Source organism: Medicago truncatula, chromosome 1 (genome assembly GCF_003473485.1).
Source record: "Medicago truncatula cultivar Jemalong A17 chromosome 1, MtrunA17r5.0-ANR, whole genome shotgun sequence".
In the NCBI taxonomy this organism is placed as follows: domain Eukaryota; kingdom Viridiplantae; phylum Streptophyta; class Magnoliopsida; order Fabales; family Fabaceae; genus Medicago; species Medicago truncatula.
Genome location: NC_053042.1, coordinates 45035669 through 45057695, shown reverse-complemented (window position 1 = coordinate 45057695; position 22027 = coordinate 45035669). Strand labels below are relative to the sequence as shown.

Sequence of the window (22027 nt, the reverse complement as noted above, 5' to 3'; positions counted from 1 at the left end):
GACATAAAAACTGATCATGATTGAAAAGTGAAAACCCATAATAAGAGAAAATAAACAAAAAAGGAAACAAAACAAAACCCTCATAAATAAATTTTCAAAAAAAGAAAAAAGTTTGAAACCTTTTTCATCTTTTTTTTAAGAGGGAAATATGTTTCTTGTGCTTTTTGAATTTGTGAGAGTGTTGGTCCATGAAGCCTCAAACCCTTCTTTTGTTGCGTGGGGCGAAAAGAGAGAGAAAGGGTCGAAGAGCGAGTGACAAGAGTGAGTAACGGAATTTACGAAATAATTGATATATTTGTACACAAATTACAAAATTATTAGTATTTTTTTACTTTTTTTGTTTGCAAAAGTTATTCTAGGAATATAGTTTTTTTTTTTTTAAGATTTTTTGGGTTTGGTATAAAGTTATAAAATTAATTCGCGGCTATATATTCCAGAATAAAAAAACTTCTATTTTTTTTACAAAGATAAACTAGTACGTTTTATTCATTTAAATTAAATTGATAGAATACATAATCACAATACAAATTTTAGTCGTTAAAAACAAAAAGGATAAATTTACAAACAAACTCACAATATATGTTAATACTTTTGAAGGATTTAAAATTGATTTTCAATAGATATAATCAATTTTTAAATGTTTGAATCATTTCAGGTATAATTAATTATCTCTCTAGAATTTGCTTTAATTTGTCAAAAAAAAATAAAAATTGGAACTTACACCTTTAGTTTAGACTTGATTTTTACCCTCAATTTTTTTTTTTTTTTGTTCAAATTCACCTTTATATGAAGAGGAAACTAAATTGACCTCTCAACATTTCACTAATTAAACAACACATACACACCCGTTAGTTTTGATAAATCACTCACCTCCCCTCAAAGTCTAAATTAATGTGCACATAAACAAAATTTAATAAAACAAACAAGTGGCTCTCAAGACACATAAACAAGGGTAGCAGTTTATCGATTAATAAAAATCTTTGGACCAATTCGACTTTTTCTCGTAATATATTTTCTGTGGTAACACATACATGAAACACTCTTGAAGCAGGCCAAATGCTAGTCTTGGTAAAATTTAGGCACAATAAAACTTGGACCTCGTCCGGGTAGAGAAAGTTCTGATAATTGTTGAATCAGGAACTGTACATTCCTTTCAACTTGAGCATATTAAAAAGTCTCCAAGCCGTCTTCAAATTACTTGGCAAACAAATTTGACATTGTTATGTGGGAGTGAATGTGAACCAACCGGAATTATTCATAAATGAGGTTCGGTGTACATAATTTATATGGCATATTTGTTCATACATGTCATCTCTTTCAATAGTGCATGTCTATGTCGACCACAAGGAGGAGAGGGGCTTCCCCTGTTGGCATTGTTTGACACAAGCAAGTGCAATCTCTTGCAACTGTTTCTCCACGTCTTGTATGGGTTGGCAAGCGTCTACAATCTGCATCAAGCCAGGGGAAATAAAAAGAAAAAACAGGAAAATAAGAACCAAATGAGGTTTAGCGTAATGCAGTAAAATACTATTTTCCATTGCCAACAAGCAAGACATGTGGAGGTTTTTTTTTTCTTCCAACTGTGCCAACATTTGGAGATTATAGAAACAGAATCTATCATTTTGACACATTGGCATATATGACACAAAGTGTTAGTATCGGAACTTACAATCTAAGGAGGAAATGTCATAAAAAACAGTTCATTACCTTCCATGAGGCATCGTGAAGAACTTTGTAATGTTCTGCAACTTTCTGCTGGAATTCCAACTTTTCATATCTCTCATCACCATACCCTCCTCTTTCTGCAGCTTTCTGATATGAATGTGCAAATAATACAAATAAGAAAAACAGGGAAGCATGCATGAGCTTGACCAAACTCAAAAAATGTAGCCAATCAATAGTGAAAAAAAAAAAATCAGAAGATCAAGATGGATAAATTTTTTAAACAAAAGAGCTGAACCCTTTTATGTATTAGGACTTAAACCATCCTCAAGAAAAGTAATACATCTAACTTATGTAAATCAACTCCCCAAAAAAGGGATCAAAGAAACACCATAGGATATAAGTGTGGTCTTAAAGAATAAAAACTTTTTTCCACCATGAATAAAACTAAAGAGTAATAGGTAAGAAATATTGTTTTAAAACTGTGGTTCCAATAAATAAAGCAGCTTTGAAATAGTGTATCAACCTAACCAAACAAATCACTATATATTGGCCAAACAGCAAGTGTTGCTTACATCTGGTGATATGTCAAGGTATGCTACTAGATCTGGAGCCAGCAATCCGTTTTCTGGGGCCTGCAAAATTTAAAACTCACTGTTCACTAATGGATCGAGAACATAAGCAGTTGTACGAATTCTAAAGTGAACTAAAATAGAAGATCTCATAGGAATTCCTCGTGAATCTTTTACCTTACACCAGTCAATGTCCAGTCCCTTGGCAGAGGAGAAAGCCACCCCAGAATAAGAATAACGGTCAACAATAAGGGTTGTACCACTTTTCAATTTTGTTTCCATCAATGACCTGCATAGACAACACAACTTAATCAAAGAAATCTTGAAATTTCACTTGTCGTGAGCAAGTACCAGTAAAAATATCCAAGTGGTACATTTGCTAAGAAACATGCATGCAACATCAGCTAATAAGCACCACATTCTAGGATAAAACTAGTCAAAATATCACCAGTCATAACAGCCATATTAACTTAATAACTGGAGCAATGTCGCAAGCTCATCGAATAGTAATTCCCGAAGAGTCAGAGCCCATGTCAGCCTTACAACACTACATGTCATCAAAGCAGTGATGCAAGACAGCTTGCTTCTTCTGATTATATAAAGCATATATTCATAATGACTAATGCTTAATGGCACGACATGTGTTGTAGTAAAATACACATGACCGTGTGTTCCACCAACACACTATTTCAGTTTTTTAAATTTATTTTAATTAAAATTTGATTTAAACAAAGAGAGTGATGCCACGTACATAGTCATGCGGTTTTGTTGCTAAAATACGTCGTGCACTAGAGAATTTCTCATTCATAATATATATGAAGATATCACTTACTTGGCTGCCAAAATCATTATGTAAACGAGAGTTTTTTTTTATCAAAGAACTCAAATGCCTAAGCGGGTATAGTTTCCATTTCCTGTTTTATGTCACAATCTAGGAATACTGTATCCAATTTCTAGCTAGACAGTTCTCAATGGCCATATATAAAATTCCAAGTCATGAATCAAGAATTTTCTTTGTTCTTCCCATGCTACTTTTTACAAATAATAACATAAATGTTAGGAAACTAAAAACAAAAGCACAAACCTCTTTTCCCAACGATTAGCACTAAAAAGAAGGTGAATAGTATGATCATCCAACTGTGATGCGTTTGTAAGATAAGCAGATATCATTTGCCCAACATTCGTAGTTCTATCAGGAAATCTCCATAGTTCGGCAGAGAGCCCTTCTCCCTCCAAGTAGGACACTAGTCTGCTACACTGGGAAGATTTCCCAGAACGATCCAAACCTTCTAGCACAATAAGGGCACCTCTAGACTCCTTCTTGTTACCCTCTATGCTACAACTAAGGTTACCAGCTTCCATTCTTATCCGCCGAGGACTACACTTGGAGGACAACTTCACTTGAAAATTCAATGAGTTCGGAAAAACTAGTGCTCTGAAACTCCTGCAAAAGAAAAAACATTCCTTATAGAAGCAGAATTTAAAAAGAACACAAAAACCAAAAAACAGAAATCTTTTCCAACAGGATATCAGTACATTGATCAATCATTACTATATTGTGTCATGCATCAAGCAAAAGTAAACAAAAAAAAGGAACCAACTTCATAAACTACTTCCCTCAATCAATTGTTTGTTTGCTGAGAAATCTCAGCACAACTTAACAATGAATTTAAAACTGCAGGCTATTATAGGTCAAGTAAAATTCAAAGTTCAGACATCGTATAACCAAAATTAATAATAAAAATATTAGTTAAGAAGCAACAAACACATAATCTTTTGTTTTATTGAATGGTAACAAACAAAGACAGAATCTGAGTAATATATTATCAGGTTTCATTTACGTTATAAAACATTTTTTATTTTCATCTTCAAAATTTTGTGTTTTTCTGTTAACTTTACTTGCTCATAGAGAAATAATAGATACTTGAAGTGAACAATTTTGTGCATTTTCGGAAAAAATGAAAATGCCAAAGAGTTGTTTTCATTATTTCTAGAAACGCATCATCCCTAATAGTATTTCATCTTCTCTCCATCAAAATGATTCACTTCAAGAGTGAGAAATCTTCTTATTAGGAAGTTTAAACTAACATATTTTAGAAAATGAAAATAGAAAATGTTTAACAAATTGGATTTGAAGTTAAAAGAAGAAGAAGCAAAGGGCTCTTACAATGACTTCAAAGCTGTGATGCAAGTGCCATAGATCATATCCTAACAACACCTAAAAATACTGATAATAGATCTGGAGCCAGCAATCCGTTTTCTGGGGCCTGCAAAATTTAAAACTCACTGTTCACTAATGGTGATTAATTCACGATTTTGAATTTTATACGAGCATTCACTTTTTTCACTTCTCATGATATTAACAAAATTGTAATCTTCTTTCGTTACCCATCAAGAGGTTAAACAAAAGCACAATCAGATAGCAAAAGTCCCATACATTAATTCAGAAAATGAGGAAAAAAATGTAAAATTCGTACACAAATTTTGGTGCTAGAGAGAGAGAGAGTTAGCTCCTGTTGAGGAACGGTGAAGAGACAGGACGGCGGACGGCGGCGTACAAAGAGAGCAGGGGCGCGAGAGAGAACGAAAGAAAGTGAAAAATTTGGGAAAGTTAGTTCAATTTCTCATTTCGAGGGTTTTCTTCGAACACCGGCGCGACATATAGCGCGGTAGGGGTGGACAACGGGGTCGGATTTCGGATGAAAAATCTCATTCCGAAGCAAACCGCGGGTGACAAATTCCCACCCTTCTCCGTCTGTTTAGTCTCAACGGTTTGATCGGTTTCGGTTTTGGCGGTTTGTCGGATACGACGGCCGAGTTGAACCGGTTTAAACTCTAGTTCACAGTAAATCACCGTGAGACCCGTCACCCGTTTCAGCCTGACCCGAGTCGGTTTTCAATGGGCTGGGTCGCCCGGTTTCGGTCGGACACGAGAATGTTGTCCACCCCTAAGCGCGGGACTGAAAATTTTCGGAAAAGTTTTCTCAATTTATAAAGTTTTTTTTCTTTTTCTGATTTGATTTGAGGGGGTTTCTAACTTAAAATTCGATTAAGTTTGAGACTAACTTAAAACAACTGTTTTAAATTTGAGATGATATAGTTCATACAACGAGTTTATTATTTCATGGATTCGTGCATTCGTGCATTCAACCTGTTAATTTTTTTTTTTTTTTTTTTTTTTTATAGTTTAAGTTTTTGTGTTAAATTTTGAGTGTTTTAAGTAAATTCAAGTGTTAAAAATCTAGATAATAAAATTTAAGCTAAATGTTGAAAGTTTCATGAAAAAAAAAATGTAATTTAACTATATTTTGTTTTGAGAATTTTGAAAAGAAAAAACAATATGTCTAATGACTATTGACTCAACCCAAACCAACTCGATCATATCATCAGATCGAGTTGATTTATGTTTGAGATAAAAAGTACGAATTTTTATCTAATAAAAATCAATTAAATTTGATTTGATTAGATAAAAAAATTCCAACTTATAAACACTCATAAATTCTTGCGGTGTTATTTTTGCACTGTGTTCTTCATTACACTATTCAATTTTGATGATAAATCATTTTTTTATCTTGTAAGTTATACATTTTAGTGTGTATTTATAGTTTGAATTACCGTATGATTTCACCGTTCATGTAGTTTTAGTTTCCCTTAGGTTCTGTTTGGATAACTTAAAATTAACGGAGCAGAATGAAACGAAATTGAACGGAGCAAAGATTTTATTTCATTGTTTTGATATTTTACGACAGAATGAAACTAATTTCTCATTACATTCTTTGGAAAAATGGATGGAACAAAATAAGTTATATCTTTTTTATTTCAAATTTACCCTTTATTTAAAAAGGAATCAATATGCTGAATTCTCAACTCAATTCAATCAATATGTGGATATTTTGGCATCGTTCACGAGTAGCACCAACATATGTGATTCTTTCAAACGAGTACATTCATTCATTCACGAGTAATCATAAACAAAATCCAGTGACATGTTTTTGGGTTAGTATTAAAAGGATGCAGTAAAATTGATATGTTTTTGAAGACTATGAACCTTATTCAACCTGCTATCATGTTGGCATTTCCGTTATACGCAAAGAGAATACGTGTGTGTTTAAAATCCAGTGATCTACCGCCACCGCGCATTCAATCACTCTAACAAAGTGCAGTTTTTCGGTAAAGGTAAGTTGAAACTGTGATTCTTAACAAAACTAAAAAACCATAAAATGGATTTTGGTGTCAATTCATAGCAAGTCCCCGGCATGTGGTACAAAAATGAAAGAGAGGTAAGATGTTCTTGGAAGGGTTTTGGTACAAAGATGCAAAGGCGGAAGATTTACCAATACAATGATGAATTTTAATTGCTCCATAGTGTATTTAGTCAAACGACAATGTGTTGTTTAAAGTGATGCTTGAATACGATAGTTTAGTGTATTCTTGATATCAAGGTGAATACAACATAAACACACAAGTATCAAGGTGAATACAAGAGAAACACGCAAATCACGGTAAGCCACCGTTGTTTTGTAAAAGTCACAGAATGTAGCTTTTGCAAACTCACTACACCTCTTTGTAATCCTATCAAACCCACCGTGATACTCGAGACCAAACATGCACTCTTTGTTGAGGTGTATGTGGTGCTGTTTATACTTTGCTTAGCGGGTAATTTGGATTGGAGACTCATGGTACGGTTGTTAGGAAACATGATATCCAATGAAGGAATTAGAGAAAACTAAGATTCTTTCAATTGATGATAAAAGTGAATATTACAAATGATAAGAGATGCCTTCTAATGAGGTGGTTAGAACTATATATACTACTTTATGACTAGTGCTAACTAGTATCTAACATATATCTCTAATAACGGTATCATGTACTGTTATTGTATCAAATATTAATCACTAATTAGCGGTCAGTTACAAAAATAAGTAAGATACTAGTAGTACATAGTTTGAACATAAATATAGGACTAACAATAGTATTTATTAATCGACTAATCCCAAAATTAATAAAAGATTAGTAGCAGAAATATTCTCTGGTCTCAAATATGGATATTAGTGTTAGTATTTCAACATTTTTTTTAGTCTTGATTCTCTGGTTTCCATGGAAAAGGATCCCCAGTAATCCTGAGTTTGACCATTAGGTAAGTAAATTCTAATCAATGATCATTTTGCTAGGGTCCAAACTTCAAAGTTTATGCGCTTGTTAGTTTCATAATCAATATTACACCTTAAAAGACTTGTAAAACATTGATTAAGAACTATATTCTCTGTGATGAAAACCACTTGATCCGTGATGATCCTTGCTCCCAAGAACAATATCAAATTGACCTATGCAGATCAAGGGTGTCTGTTTCCTGGATTGCTTCATATTCATAAGTCACAACATATTCATGTAGTTTTTCATAAATTCACATCCATAGTGGGGTACAGAGCATAGCAACAAAATTATCAAGAGTCAAGTTGAGACAACTACTCAGACGGTTTTAATTTAAGGATTATACTTAATGAGCTAAGATTCTATAATCTATAAGTAAACAAAAATGTTTCATAGACACCCATTCTTTTGTACACCTGCGACATTTGGTTAATCACGTGCAAAAAAATGGTTGATTCAGTTGGATAGATGGTTAATTTAAATCACGGTGAAAATTGCAGTTAATCATATAGTTGATTTAACTTCAATTTTTAAGGTGAATTGAATGAACTTATATACTCAACTGAATTAACCACATTTATGTGGCGTGAGTGTACGAGAAAGATGTGTCCATGTAGCAGTAGTGATCAAAACGAACAGTAAAAGGCTTGTTTGTGGCATTCTTAAATCAAAATTTTAATAATTCACTGAATATAAGCTGTATATATATATATATATATCATACGAAGAACTTTAACCAAGATATAAGCCATAAATCCGCTGAAATTTTAATTTGAACTAAACAACCATTCTATAATTCCAAATGAAAGAAGAAAATCTCCATGATCATGATCCTATAACAACTCATTATAATTCAAAAGAAACTAATACATGATATGTTGGATAAATTTTATGGGAGTAGAATGCTGCAGCAAATATGAAGATGTTGCACAATTACTCCAAAAGTGTGTGGATACTAAATTTTTGTGTTCAATTTGCTCTCATTAAGCACAGTACACAATACTATATCAAACACCAGTTATTTGGAACACTCTAATGCATTTGAATATCCATGTTAGTAAACTCAGCATCCTCAATGGGAGTGGTGCAGCTGGGAGTTATATGTGTGCTATGATGGTGACGAAGAAGGGGTTGAAAATATTTTGGGGGAAGCATTAAATGGTTGCACTACAACTGATCTGTTTTTGAAGACTAAATGACAAGTTGGGATTTCTGCTATATCAAGGGTTGATGTGTTTGGCTGGTTGGCCCTCTTGTTAGGGTAGGACCAGTAACAATTGGAAAATTCAATCACAAACAAAGTATGATGTGATTATGGAAGAAAAATTGGAAATCATAAAATGGATTTTGGGGTCAGCTAATAACAAGTCGTAGGCATACAAGACAAAAGTGAATGAAAGGTAAGATTTTTGGTACAAAGAGGTTGAGGCAGTAGATTTATCAAAACCATGATGTAGGTTTTAACGGCACCTTAGTTCTAGTCAAACGACAATGGATCGTTAAGTTAGTCATGGATTAAAATGGAAGTGATTCTGATCTAAATTAGTTTTTTTAATGGTTAATGTTGGTAATTAGTTGTTAGTTACTAATTACTCCTTCATCCGGGTTTAAACCCAGGACCTCCAACTTATTTAAATCAGTTGAGCTACCCAACCCCCCATGATTTTGATCTAAATGATTTGGAAACTAGTATTCTTTAGAGACTAGAGTTCGGCCAAAGTTAAGTAAAGTCTAAACAAACATTACTTTGGTCAAAGTTTGAACTTCAAAGTTTAAGCACTTATTAGTTTCCTAACTAATACTACACCAAAAAAGACTAGTCAAACATTGACTAAGATCTATATGTTCTCTGCTCATCAAAAAAAGACCTATATTCACTGTAAACTGTAATCAACCAAACCAACTTGATCCATGATCATCCTTGCTACCAAGAACAATATCAAATTGACCTAAGCAAGCAGATCAAGGGTGCCTGTTACCTGGATTACTTCATATTCATGTAATTCATCATCATATATTCATAACAATTCACATCAATTGATGGATACGGAGCATAGCAACAAAATAATCAAGACTCAAGTTAAGACAACTACTCACGCTGTTTAATTTAAGGATCAAAGTCGATTAGCTAATATTCTATAATCTATAATTAAAGCAGCGGTGAATGACATATGATTCCATCAACCAAAACAATAGTAAAACACAGACACACGACAACTACAACTGTAATAATAATTTGAGAAAATGTCATAAATCCATTAAATCACATGTGTTGCTATGCTATGGCATGTAGACACGCCTTCCATAAGTGTTATTCAAATGTTAAATAAGTAGCTGAATACAATCAGTAGTATACTATACTACTATCATAAGAAGAATTTAAACCAAAATATAAAACCATAAATCCGCTGAAATTTTTATAATTTGAACTAAATAAGCATTCTATAATTCCAACAAAAACAAAAAAAATCATCATTATCATGATCCTATAACAATTCTTATTATTATTTCAAAGAATTACCGATTAATCTCAAACATTGAATCCTTCAGCACGAAGACAAATTCGATGAGCTTCAATCCACTTGGCACAAGCATCCTCCCCGTGTTCAACTATGCACTCATCTCGCAGCCTCTTCGTGTCAGGACAAGCGCAACAGATTTTCTTCTTCTTCGGTGCATTCGACACTTCACATGCTGTTGCTGATGTTGCAGCTGTTGCTGCCGTAGCTGGCGCTGCCGGTGTTGCTGATGCTGCTGGTGCTGTTGGTTGGTTCGAAGCAGAGGAAGAAGGAGCAGTGACACCGTTTTGCACTTGCGCGTTACCCATTGAATTGAACCTTCTAGTAAATTGAAATTGTTAAGAGAATGGGAAAATTGATTAATGGTTATTGGAACCTTTTTCTCTTTGTTTGCCCTTTGATGTGTGAGAATACGAAACGACAGGGTTTGTTGCGTTGCGTTGCGTTGCGTTGAACAAAGAAAAGGGCAAAATGAAACTTTTTGCTCTTGTTTGAACTTTGAACATGTGGGGTAACTTAGGTTTCTTACCGGATGGATAGAAAGTAGATGGATTCTTAGGTTTTTTTTAATTAGTTTTAAACACCGGACTGGTCAAAAAATATATTATAATTTAAAATAACACTTAAATTAACATCTTTTATGAGTTAAGAGTTAAATTAATAACTTGAATCATGTTTTTTTGGTTACCATACAACTTGAATCATGTGAGCAAATTGCTTTGTTACGAGGGAATGTTAAAATATAATAGACAAAAAGTTAATAAACATTAGATAATACTCCATCCATCCCTTAATATATGACACAGTTGACTCAATTACGTATTTCAATGCATAATTTTGAGCTTAAATATCTTGAATAATATGTTAGAAAAAATCATGAAAATTTGATATTTTGAAAATACTCATCGAGACGAATCTAACGATATCATATATGATATTATTTATCTATGTATATTAGTAGAAAAATATGGTCAAAGTAAGCTAGGTCAAAATTGCAAATTTTCAAATAGGTAATCTATTGCAGGACGGAGGGAGTATGTGTTATTGTCAATAGCCCCACTTATCCCTATGTTGATATTGGGTTATTATTTTAGTTATGAGATTGTATTAGGTCAGGATGCCATGATTATGTAGGAGTCGAGTAGATATATAAAGAATATGACAACGGTCCACAACCTCTCAAACACATGTCCTAAAGGATGAAGTGATTCAAGAGTTATTGGGTAACTTGCACCGAGTTCATAACCTAGCTCATAACCCCTGGACATAAGGTTTGCAAGGGATAAATGCTTGATAGGTTCACACATAGATCATTCATTTATAAAGAATCACATGTCTTGATTTCTGTATGTCCTAATGGATATAGAGATCCAATATAAATGATGATGTTATCTTAGCCTTAATATATCGGCTTTTCTCAAAGTTATTTAAATGTTGTCAGCTATCCAAGCTTATGAGGAAGCTATTTTGATGCAAATGTTAATTGAGGAACTCAAACACAGACAATAACAAATTATTGTATATTGTGATAGTTAGAGTGTCTTGCACATTGCAAGTAATCCAGCCTTCCATTCAAGGACAAGGCATGTAGGCGTTCAATATCATTTTGTTCAGAAGTAATGGATGAAGGAAATGTGGATATGCAATGCAAAAGATACACACTAATGGTAACCTAATAGATCTAACAAAACCAATCAATGGTGACAAGTTTATATATCGATTCTCGTTTGGTCTATTAGAAACATAGCAACAAGAATGGGCAAGGCAGAGATATTTTGAAAGCTCGCAAAAGTAGTTTTAAATGGAAGATTGTGAACACAAGAAAATGTGTAAATCCACTTTTGTTAAATTGTTTATCACATGTGAGTAAAACTTTTTGACAAAAGGGGTAGGTATTTGACTAAGAGTAATGATATTTGAACAACTAAATTGGATACATAGAATTCCACGAAGACTCTTCATTTTTCCTAAAAATTTTAGCAACCATAGCTCAAAGAAAACCCAAGATTTTTCCATCAAATGTAAGATTAATTTTCCCTTGCTTGTTCTAGAGTCTGAAAAATCTTGATTATTTCAAAAAAAAAACTTGTCATTTTTTATTTTATTTTGACATTGATCTTTTAAAATTGGTTTCCCCACAAGTCCTAAATAGTATGCAATCGATAAAATCTAACGATTTTTACAACTGTTACACGGTACAACAACCGTAGAGGATCCGTTTTTTATTCTTTCTACACATCACTCAAACATATTTACATTTTTTTACATTGAGTAACTTTTTTTTATGCTTTTACATTGAGTAACTAAAACTACTGATCATATTTCTCCCTCCACATAAACACAAGAAAAAACACCCAAGAAATAGCCAAAGCAAGATCTCCAACAACATGCCTAGGCCAATCACAAGCCAGTTCTTCAACCTTCGCTACAAAGTAAAATCTCCAAACTGCCATTGAAATATGAAGAAAAACACATCCTTTAGCAAAGAAACTCTGAAACTCCATATCCTTAACACATGCAACCATGAACACAAGGAACCCAATAGTGAACAACAATAATCCAGAGAAGGAATCTGATGTTTGAATCAATAACTGATCATGTGGTGTTGACCCTTGTAGCTTTATTGCTGTCTTTGTTCCATGTCCTAAGACATGTACCTCTTCAGAGTAAAAAACCATCAATGATCCACATGTTAAAGCTATTGTTGAATGAAGAACACATATTAGGAAAAAACAAGATGAACCCATTTTTCCAAAACCACTTTGAAGTCTTAAAGTTTCCTACTTTCAACTCAATTATGCTTCTTCCTCATAACACTTTGAACTAGAAATACTTGTGAAAGAAGTCTGAAAAGGAGATGAATCAGAAGAGGATTAAAAATTGTGATTGAATTTCGATAATTATTATTACTATTAAATGTGTTATTATTTGTTTCCATACCTTACCATCCAAATTCCAACCTCCATACTTTTGTGGTTGCTAATGCTACCTTTCTTGTTGAACTAAGCAATTGAAATTATGGTGGGTCATGGAAATGGACCTACATAAGATAATTAAGAACATTATGTCATTATATTTTGTCTTTTGAACCACGTAGGGTCTTAATTTGTAGCCACTACTCTTATCTTAAACTTGGTTTTTCAACAATGATGTCGGTATCTGATGGTAGTTAGAACCGGATTCCATGCAATCACTGACGGTAACTATTCATGCAGTTAGATGATATGTGACCGTCCAATTTCAATCAAATAGTCCATATCTCAAGCTTGATAATTTTAGTTTTAAAATTAAGGGTTAAATATGTTTTTGGTCCCTATAAATATGTCAACTTTTCTTTTTAGTCCCTCTAAAATTTTCCTTCAACTTTTAGTCCCTATAAAGTTTTCAATCTTCATTTTTGGTCCCTCTTTTAAAGTAAACTCATATTTAGAATTCATATTTTTTAATAAAATTTTCCAGAAAAATTCAAAATATTATAAGAATCACTCCAAAAGAAAATTTGAATTTTTTAACAATACATGAATTTAATATGAATTTTTATATTTTTTACGGTTAAAAATTCATATTTAATTTGTGTTTTGTTAAAAAAATCTAATTTTTTTTAGGAATTATTTTTAGAATATTTTACACATTTCTGCACAATTTCATTAAAAAATACAAAAATTAAATTAAAAATAGGGACCAAAAGTAGTGATTGAAAATTTTATAGGGACTAAAAGTTGAAGGAAAATTTTAGAGGGACTAAAACGAAAAGTTGACATATTTATAGGGACCAAAAACATATTTAACCCTAAAATTAATAATCAAAATTAGCTTATTTTTTGGACCGTTTGATATCGATTAGACGGTGATCACGGATCTCCTAACTATAAGAATGTATTATGTCGGTGACTAAAAGGAATCAGGTTGGTAGTTTGGTGTTTATTTTCATGTTCCGGATAAGTATAGCAAATCTTGATTTTTTTGACAAATCACACTCTCCTTGAGACACAAATATGAAATATCTATTTTAATTATTAGGTGATAATGACCACTCTTATTTGTTTAAGTGTATCATTCTTATTGGTTCAATAACCCCTTTTGCTATCTCATTAGAAAAAGATGAATGATATTTTGACATCTAATTTCAAACAGTTTTGGATGACAACTTTTTTCCTCCATTCTTATTGGACAATAACAATAGAGAGAGAGAGAGAAAGAAAGAGAGAGAATAAAAGTACAATGTGAGTATGAGAGAGAGAGAATTGTCACCAAAATTGTTAAAAATGGTTGTCAAAATATCATTCCTCTTAGAAAAATGAAAATAATTGTTTAACGCGGTGAGTAGATTCACACAATTTAATTATAAGAACTTTGGTTTCGAATATATATATTCGTGTTTGATGGTTAAGATAAAGAGACATGATATAATATATTAATCATATTCTGTTTAATTTCATGTTTGATTATATGATAAAATAAATCATTTTTATATCATATCCTGATTTGTCTTTTGTAATTTTTATTTAAAAGGTAGTAAATTCAATTCTTAAAAATATGAGTTTAGTTTATTAATTTTATGACAAATTGGTTTGTTAATTGTTCCTTATGCTTAATGTTTTATTTTGGATTGTGGGTAAAGTACCCATTGTACCTTTTTTTTCCACTTTTTATATAAAATAGAATACTTTTGTCATTAGAAAAAAGTTGTTAACTGTTGATGTAATGTAACTTCTATAGTTTGGCAGTAAATTTAGGTTTATTTTTTGTTTTAAGTATTGTTAATTTTATTTATTACAAAGAGAGCTAGCCTAATCCATAAAGCACTGTTAATTTAAATCAATAATAACAACATTATTATTACTAAACTAAACTTTAAGAATTTAAGTCATAAAGATATGGATATTCTTGGTCACGGGTCAACTCAATTGATTCAATCCAAAATGTTTGATAAAAAAAAAAAATTGTAGTTTCGATCAAATTCAAACCAACTTTTTTTTTTAAGAAAGTTCAACTCAGTTTCATTCATGATAATATTAACAATACAATCAAGTGTATTCTCAAAAACTTGGGAACTAGCAAATAAACGTGACGTACTATCAAGAGAGTGAGCTACACTATTAGCTTGTCGCCTTACATTATTAACTTCATAATTTTTATAACTCTGTGATGAGATCTTGCATTGATATCAAGTGTATTGTCAGAGGCATTGTTCACAGGTATTCTAACACACCCTCCACCACAGCTGCAAGATCCATCTCAATGCAAACTTATTCAATTCCCATGCTGTGAGGCCAAATCCATATGATTCTCTAAGAGCAAAAGCTTCTGCTTCATTCGCATCAGGTGAGCCACACCACCATGCAATATAAGCTTGAACAAAAGCTCCACCATCAACTCTAATACATGAATGTGAACCAAAGCTTCTGCTTCATTGCTCAGGTGAATATGAACTCAACCTGATCTAACCTAAATAGGGAAGTTCGATTGAGTTGAATAATTGATTTGACCAAATCTAACTCAACTCGACCTCATGTGCACGTTACTAGCCTATCTAAGATCTGTTAGGCCACCCGCTATCGAGTCACTTAAATCATGCTCTCGATATTCAATCTTATGCGTGAGGAGGTGTGTTAAGAGTCCAACATTGGATTACATATGACCTGAAAATGTGTTCATTAGTGGGAGACACCAATAACCTTACAAGCAGTTTTGGAGGGTTGAGTTAGCCCAACCCAAGGACTGCAGGGCTTAGAATGTTTGTAGCATGCTTTTGTATGAATATTACTATATCTGAATGCACATCAAAGGTTTATGATCTATCTAATAAAGAATTTGTTATCAATTAAAAACCCTCCAATCTATCTAATGGGAATGTTACTATGAAAGAAATCTTGATAAATTATTATGCAAAAGGCCTTGATGTGAATTATTACTTGCTTTCTTTAAAGTTGTAAAACAAATATAAGGTATTTGACAAATGCTACATGAAATACATTGCACTACTTTTTTCTGAAACATCCAAACCTAACTCATTTTATTATTCAACAATGAGTAAATGCAAGGAGGAACGTAATCATAAATTTGGCGACTAGCATAAGAAATGGCCGCTCTAGCTAGTAGCTAGAGTATGAACTACCATATTCGCTTGGCTCCGAATAAACTTAAATACACCAAATGATGTTAACAAACTCATTGAACTCCGATACAACGCCAGCCCTAGTGTGAACATCATTGATAAGAACTTGCGAATCACTTAGGAACGTCTCACTTGACAGTCCCATCTCCTGCACCTAATTTATGGCAGTAAACAAAGCAATTGCTTCTCCTCCATACACCTCCAATTCAGACCATGACCAGTCTGTAAGGGATCTGACAAATTTGCCTTCCCTTCCACGGATGCAACAGCCAAATCATGTCGACTCCTGCCCACGAAAAAACTGGCACGGACACTGCATTGAAACTGTCAGTGTTGAGCAACCTGTCCGGTGCTACTTCTGCTGCTTCTAACTATGTCATTTCGAGCCAAATTTCGGACCTCCTTCCATTCAGCTTGCAGAAAAAAAAACAATTCAGAATCTGACTTGCATTTAATATTTTCTGGCTCCAAATCCATTCATTTCTATTTTGCCAAATTCCCCATATCATCATCAACACTCTACTAACAATTGCTTCTGATTCATGCGGATAGACATCCACGAGAGTTGTTCCCACCATATGAAACCGAGACATTTGCTGTTGAAGGGATGAAATCAAACCTGCAGTAGTCCAACAATCAACAGCGGTTTGACTTTCAAACAAAATATGCCCCTCGGATTCAACAGAAAATGCGCAAAGCTCGCAGTTTATCGGACAGGAAAATACATTGCAATATTGAAGAGCATCTTATTGCATTATTACAACAATATATCTCGGTGAACTTCATATCCTTTTCAGATTATTTTGAGCTGGTTGAAGGCTTGAAGTTCTATATTTTATTAGTTCGAAAAATCTTATAGATCGGTTCCTTATCATTTAGAACCACAAAAAGACATTTAGTGTACACTTTACTGAGATTTGAAACATATGATTATCTCACCTACTAAACTTGAAACAAGGCAACTGGCTCCAAATACCCTATCAGTCTAGGACTCATCTATGCAGGGCTTTAATGATATCAAACAAAGGTTTGAATCCGAATTGTGCTTAATCTAATAAATTTTTAAATAGCTTTTAAAATTATATTAGATTTGCAAGCAGAACTAACAATAACAAATTATCGAACTTCTGCAAGGTAAACTCACATCTGAAATAGACCAAGCCAAATCCAATATCACTGGAATGACCAAAGAATTTTTGCAGTGGTAATTTCATAATTTGAAAAGAAATGAAGGGCTGACTTTTGTCATGTGACATAATGTGTCATATGCGTTAAATACCGACCACTTGGACTGAATTTACCAGCCCGAATTAGGCCTTTGTGAGCTTTAATATCTTGTCCAGTGTATAGCTAAACTCAAGCCACGTCTTTTTATTCTACCTTTAAGTTCTTCCAACATGACTTCTCCTTCAGAAGCTACATTCCATCCATAGAAAACCAACTTCTCAGATACTTTATCAGAAGAAGAAATGTTCCATAACATTTGAGACTAGGTATCAACCAACTAAATCATGCTAGCTTACATTATCCTAAAATGGATGTCCTTTGAAAACATGTAGGTCCATCCACTTCCAAATTCAGACTTTGGCTTCTTCAACTATTTTTTTTTCCTGCAAATTGCATCTAGTTTTAAGACAACTAAATTGTCCATATTACCGAGATAAAATCTGTCAACTTTCATACTTTTTGTTTTGCAGCAAGGCAGTTCCAAATACTGATTAGAAAGAATGAATAGTGTGTTATGCTTTAATTACGCAAAACTTATGAGAAATCTAACTGATAAGAAACCATAATATCAATTGCTTCCTTCACAATTGCGGGACATTTTAATTTCCTCAATTATTAATTCAGTTCACAAGGCAATGCAGTATAATAATTTCCTCAATTAAACAATTAATACATTAATTGTCAGTAATTAATACGGCATAAATTCTCAGCAACTGAACATGTCCTATCAAAAAGGGACTATAGCTAAAATTAATATGTATAATAAATAAGTTCAAAATAATTTCAAATCTTCTCTTCTTTTCCAATTAAGTCTTGTTGTTTGAATTGAAGCCATGCATGTCTAATAGATTCAACTGCAAGCAAACATTTTCAAAGTCTTCTCCTAAGTTTTTAAAGTCATCTAGTTTTGAGCTATATTTTTTTCATGCTTTCCCATTAGCTAACAACATCTTATACATAGCGTCAAAAAATAATCTTATACCAATCAGACTCATATTTGAATTAGATCTTCTTCTTTGAGCAAAACAAAACTCATGACCATTCTTACTACACAAATATCATTTCTTTTGCTTCTACTTTTATATGTAACCACATTTCACAAAATCACTTGCAGCAATCACACTGTGGTTAGATGCAATGAGAAAGATCGAGAGACATTGTTAACCTTCAAACAGGACATCAATGATAGTATTGGTGGGATATCAACGTGGTCAACCGAAAAAGATTGTTGTGCATGGGAAGGAGTCTACTGTGATAGTATCGCCAACAATGTAACAAAACTTGATATGCAGTTCAAACAATTGGAAGGTGAGATGAATCTTTGTATTCTAGAACTTGAGTTTTTGAGTTACTTGGATTTGAGCTACAATGATTTTGACGTTATAAGAGTTCCAGTCACTCAACACAACATCACACATTCATCTAAACTTGTCTACCTTGACTTATCCCCCCTCATTTTTGATAAAACTCTTCACATGGATAATCTTCATTGGCTTTCTTCACTTTCATCCTTAAATATCTCATCCTTATTGGGATTGATCTTCGTAAGGAAACCAACTGGCTTCAAGCAGTAAGTACCATTCCTTCACTATTAGAATTACAACTGAGTTACTGTAAACTAAACAACTTCATGATCAACCCATCTATTGAGTATTTCAATTTGTCTTCACTTGTAACTCTTTATCTTTCTGGAAACAACTTCACCTCTAATTTACCAAATGGGTTTTTTAATCTCACCAAAGATATCACCTCTCTTGACCTTGCGCAAAATAATATATATGGTGAGATACCTTCTAGCTTGCTAAACCTTCAAAATTTGAGACATCTTGATCTCTCTGAAAAACAACTACAAGGATCAGTTTCACATGGAATAGGTCAACTAGCAAACACCTTGATCTTTCCATCAACATGTTAAGTGGTTTGATTCCTGTAACTCTAGGAAACCTCTCATCCTTACATTCCTTATCTATTGGCTCTAATAATTTCTCTGGTGAAATTTCAAATTTAACTTTTTTCCAAACTCTCTAGTTTAGATGAACTATACTTGAGTAATTCAAATATTGTATTCCGATTTGTTTTGGATTGGGTTCCTCCTTTTCGACTCCATGCCCTTTCATTGGCCAATACAAATCAAGGCCCAAACTTTCCAGCCTGGATATATACAAAAAGTCACTTCAAGATCTCTATTTATCCAGCTCTGGAATTTCATTGGTAGATAGAAATAAGTTCTCAAGCCTTATAGAAAGCGTATCCGATGAACTTAATTTGTCAAACTATTCGATTGCTGAAGACATATGTAACCTAACACTAAATTGTTTCTTTCTAAGGTTGGATCACAATAATTTCAAGGGATGACTCCCAAACATATCATCAATGGCCTTAATAGTTGATTTGTCTTACAACTCATTCTCAGGATCAATTCCACATAGTTGGAAGAACTTGTTAGAATTAACTTACATTATCTTGTGGAGTAATAAGCTGTCTGGTGAAGTTCTAGGACACCTCTCTGATTGGAAACAATTGCAATTCATGAATTTGGGAGAAAATGAGTTTTCTGGAACCATACCAATCAACATGCCACAATATTTAGAAGTGGTCATATTAAGAGCTAACCAATTCGAAGGGACTATTCCACCACAATTATTCAATCTCTCTTATTTGTTTCACTTGGACCTTGCACATAACAAACTCTCAGGATCTATGCCAAACTGCATCTACAATTTGAGTCAAATGGTTACTTTATATGTGGATGCATTGCCTTCTGATACGACGATTGAGTTGTTTCAAAAAGGTCAAGATTATATGTATGAAGTGCAACCAGATAGGCGAACAATTGACCTTTCAGTCAATAGCTTGTCTGGAAAAGTTTCAATGGAATTATTTCATCTTGTTCAAGTTCAAACATTAAATTTATCTCACAATCATTTTACTGGAACAATACCAAAGACGATTGGAGGCATGAAAAATATGGAGTCTCTCGATCTCTCTAATAATAAGTTTTGTGGTGAAATTCCTTAGAGCATGTCTCACTTAAACTTTTTGGGTTATTTGAACTTATCATGCAACAATTTTAACGGAACTATACCAATGGGGACTCAACTTCAAAGTTTTAATGCATCGAGCTATATTGCCAATCCAGAATTATGCAGAACTCCTCTTAAAAGCTGTACCACAAAAGAAGAAAATCCTAAAACTGCAAAGCCATATACAGAGAATGAAGATGATGACTCTGCAAAAGAGTCATTGTATCTTGGCATGGGGGTTGGATTCACAGTTGGTTTCTGGGGGATTTTCGGTTCTTTGTTTCTCATTACAAAATGGATGCATGCATACTATCGGTTTATTGATAGAGTGGGTGACAAGCTCTATGTTACTTCGATTGTAAAGTTAAACAACTTTGACAAATTATGGAGTGGGTGACCTACTATAAAAGTTAAACCAGAATCTAAATGAGTTGCGTTGTTTTGAGATCAAATGTGTTAGTTAACTTACATGGTGCGTGAAATACTCTTAAGTTCAATACTATTATGTGCTTCATCGAAAATCGAGATAAATTCATGTATATTTTATATTATTTATTCTGAATTCTATTTACTTTGTGAAAATATTTCTTTTTAATTTATTATTTGTAATAATTCTATATCCTGAGTCATGACAGATTATCATGTTCTCAAAATGACTCAGCCCAACCATGTGTAAATTCAAGCATAACTTTCAGCAGCATCAATTTGATTTGAGATAAGATAAGTTTGTGTAAAACTAAGCTAAGCTCTCTTTGTCTATACATTTGTGTGCATTTGAATAATGCTCATTTAATTTGCATAATGCTGATACAGTTTTAGGGATATGAAACCAGCAGCACACCAGGAACTCTTGATAAATTATTATGCAAAAGGCCTTGATGGAAATAATTACTTGCTTCCTTTAAAGTTGAAAAACAAATATAAGGTATTTGACAAATGATATATGAAATACATTGGACTATTTTTTTTCTTCTGAAACATCCCAACTTAACTCATTTCATTATTCAACGAGTAAATACAAGGAGCAGCATAATCATAAACTTGGCGACTAGCATCATAAATGGCCGCTCTAGCTAGAGTATGAGCTACCATATCCGCTTGCCTCAGAATTAACTTAACCTCAAAAGTTGCAATTTGAGACTAAAATACACCTAATGCTGTAAACAATCACATTAAACTCCGATGCACCTCCAGGTCTGGCGTGAACAGCATTGATAACTTGCGAATCACTTAGGAACATCACACTTGACAGTCCCATCTCATGCACCAAATTCATGGCAGTCAACAAAGCGATTTCTTCTCCTCCATGCACATCCAATTCAGACCATGACCAACCTGTAAGAGATCTAACAAATTCACCTTCCCTTCCACGGATGCAACAAACAAATCCTGTTCGCTCCTGCCCATGAAAAAAACTGGCACCGACACTGCATTGGAACTGTCAGTGTTGAGCAACCTGTCCGCTGCTACTTCTGAGACTTTTAACTATGTCATTTCGAGCCAAGTTTCAAACCTCCTTCCATTCAGCTTGCAGCAAAAATACTAAATTCAGAATCTGACATGCATTTGATTTTTTTTTTTTTCGTGCTTCAAATCCACTCATTTCTGTTTTTCAAAAATCCCTATATCACCATCAGCACTCTACTAACAATTGCTTCTGATTCGTGAGCACAGACATCCAGGAGAACTGCTCCCACCGTATGAAACCGAGATATTCGCGGTTGAAGGGTTGAAATCAAACCTGCACCAATCCAA

General features: G+C 33.4%; 3 protein-coding genes across 5 annotated transcripts; all 3 read right to left on the bottom strand.

The window, feature by feature from the left end:
- Positions 1-894: 894 nt before the first annotated feature.
- LOC11405368 (thymidylate kinase) lies at positions 895-5192 on the bottom strand. 2 transcript variants are annotated; one of them, XM_039829849.1, is made up of 8 exons: positions 4712-5192; positions 4402-4501; positions 3319-3678; positions 2412-2523; positions 2238-2297; positions 1708-1812; positions 1303-1448; positions 895-1196 (listed from the first exon to the last, which is right to left on the bottom strand). In XM_039829849.1, exons 2-7 carry the CDS (start codon positions 4437-4439, stop codon positions 1332-1334), a joined length of 792 nt encoding a protein of 263 aa, XP_039685783.1. In that variant the 5' UTR covers positions 4440-4501; positions 4712-5192; the 3' UTR covers positions 895-1196; positions 1303-1331. The 2 variants fall into 2 exon arrangements, with proteins under 2 accessions (XP_039685783.1, XP_024640506.2); XM_024784738.2 differs by having other exon boundaries at positions 895-1448.
- Positions 5193-9620: 4428 nt separating this feature from the next.
- Positions 9621-10378, bottom strand: LOC11411761 (cytochrome c oxidase copper chaperone 1). The gene has a single exon (XM_003591688.4). It carries the CDS (start codon positions 10210-10212, stop codon positions 9916-9918), a length of 297 nt encoding a protein of 98 aa, XP_003591736.2. The 5' UTR covers positions 10213-10378; the 3' UTR covers positions 9621-9915.
- A 1668-nt stretch (positions 10379-12046) lies between these two features.
- Positions 12047-13001, bottom strand: LOC11409094 (uncharacterized). 2 transcript variants are annotated; one of them, XM_024784722.2, is made up of 2 exons: positions 12845-13001; positions 12047-12750 (listed from the first exon to the last, which is right to left on the bottom strand). In XM_024784722.2, exon 2 carries the CDS (start codon positions 12649-12651, stop codon positions 12214-12216), a length of 438 nt encoding a protein of 145 aa, XP_024640490.1. In that variant the 5' UTR covers positions 12652-12750; positions 12845-13001; the 3' UTR covers positions 12047-12213. The 2 variants fall into 2 exon arrangements, with proteins under 2 accessions (XP_024640490.1, XP_024640495.1); XM_024784727.2 differs by having other exon boundaries at positions 12850-12990.
- Between the last annotated feature and the right edge of the window lie 9026 nt (positions 13002-22027).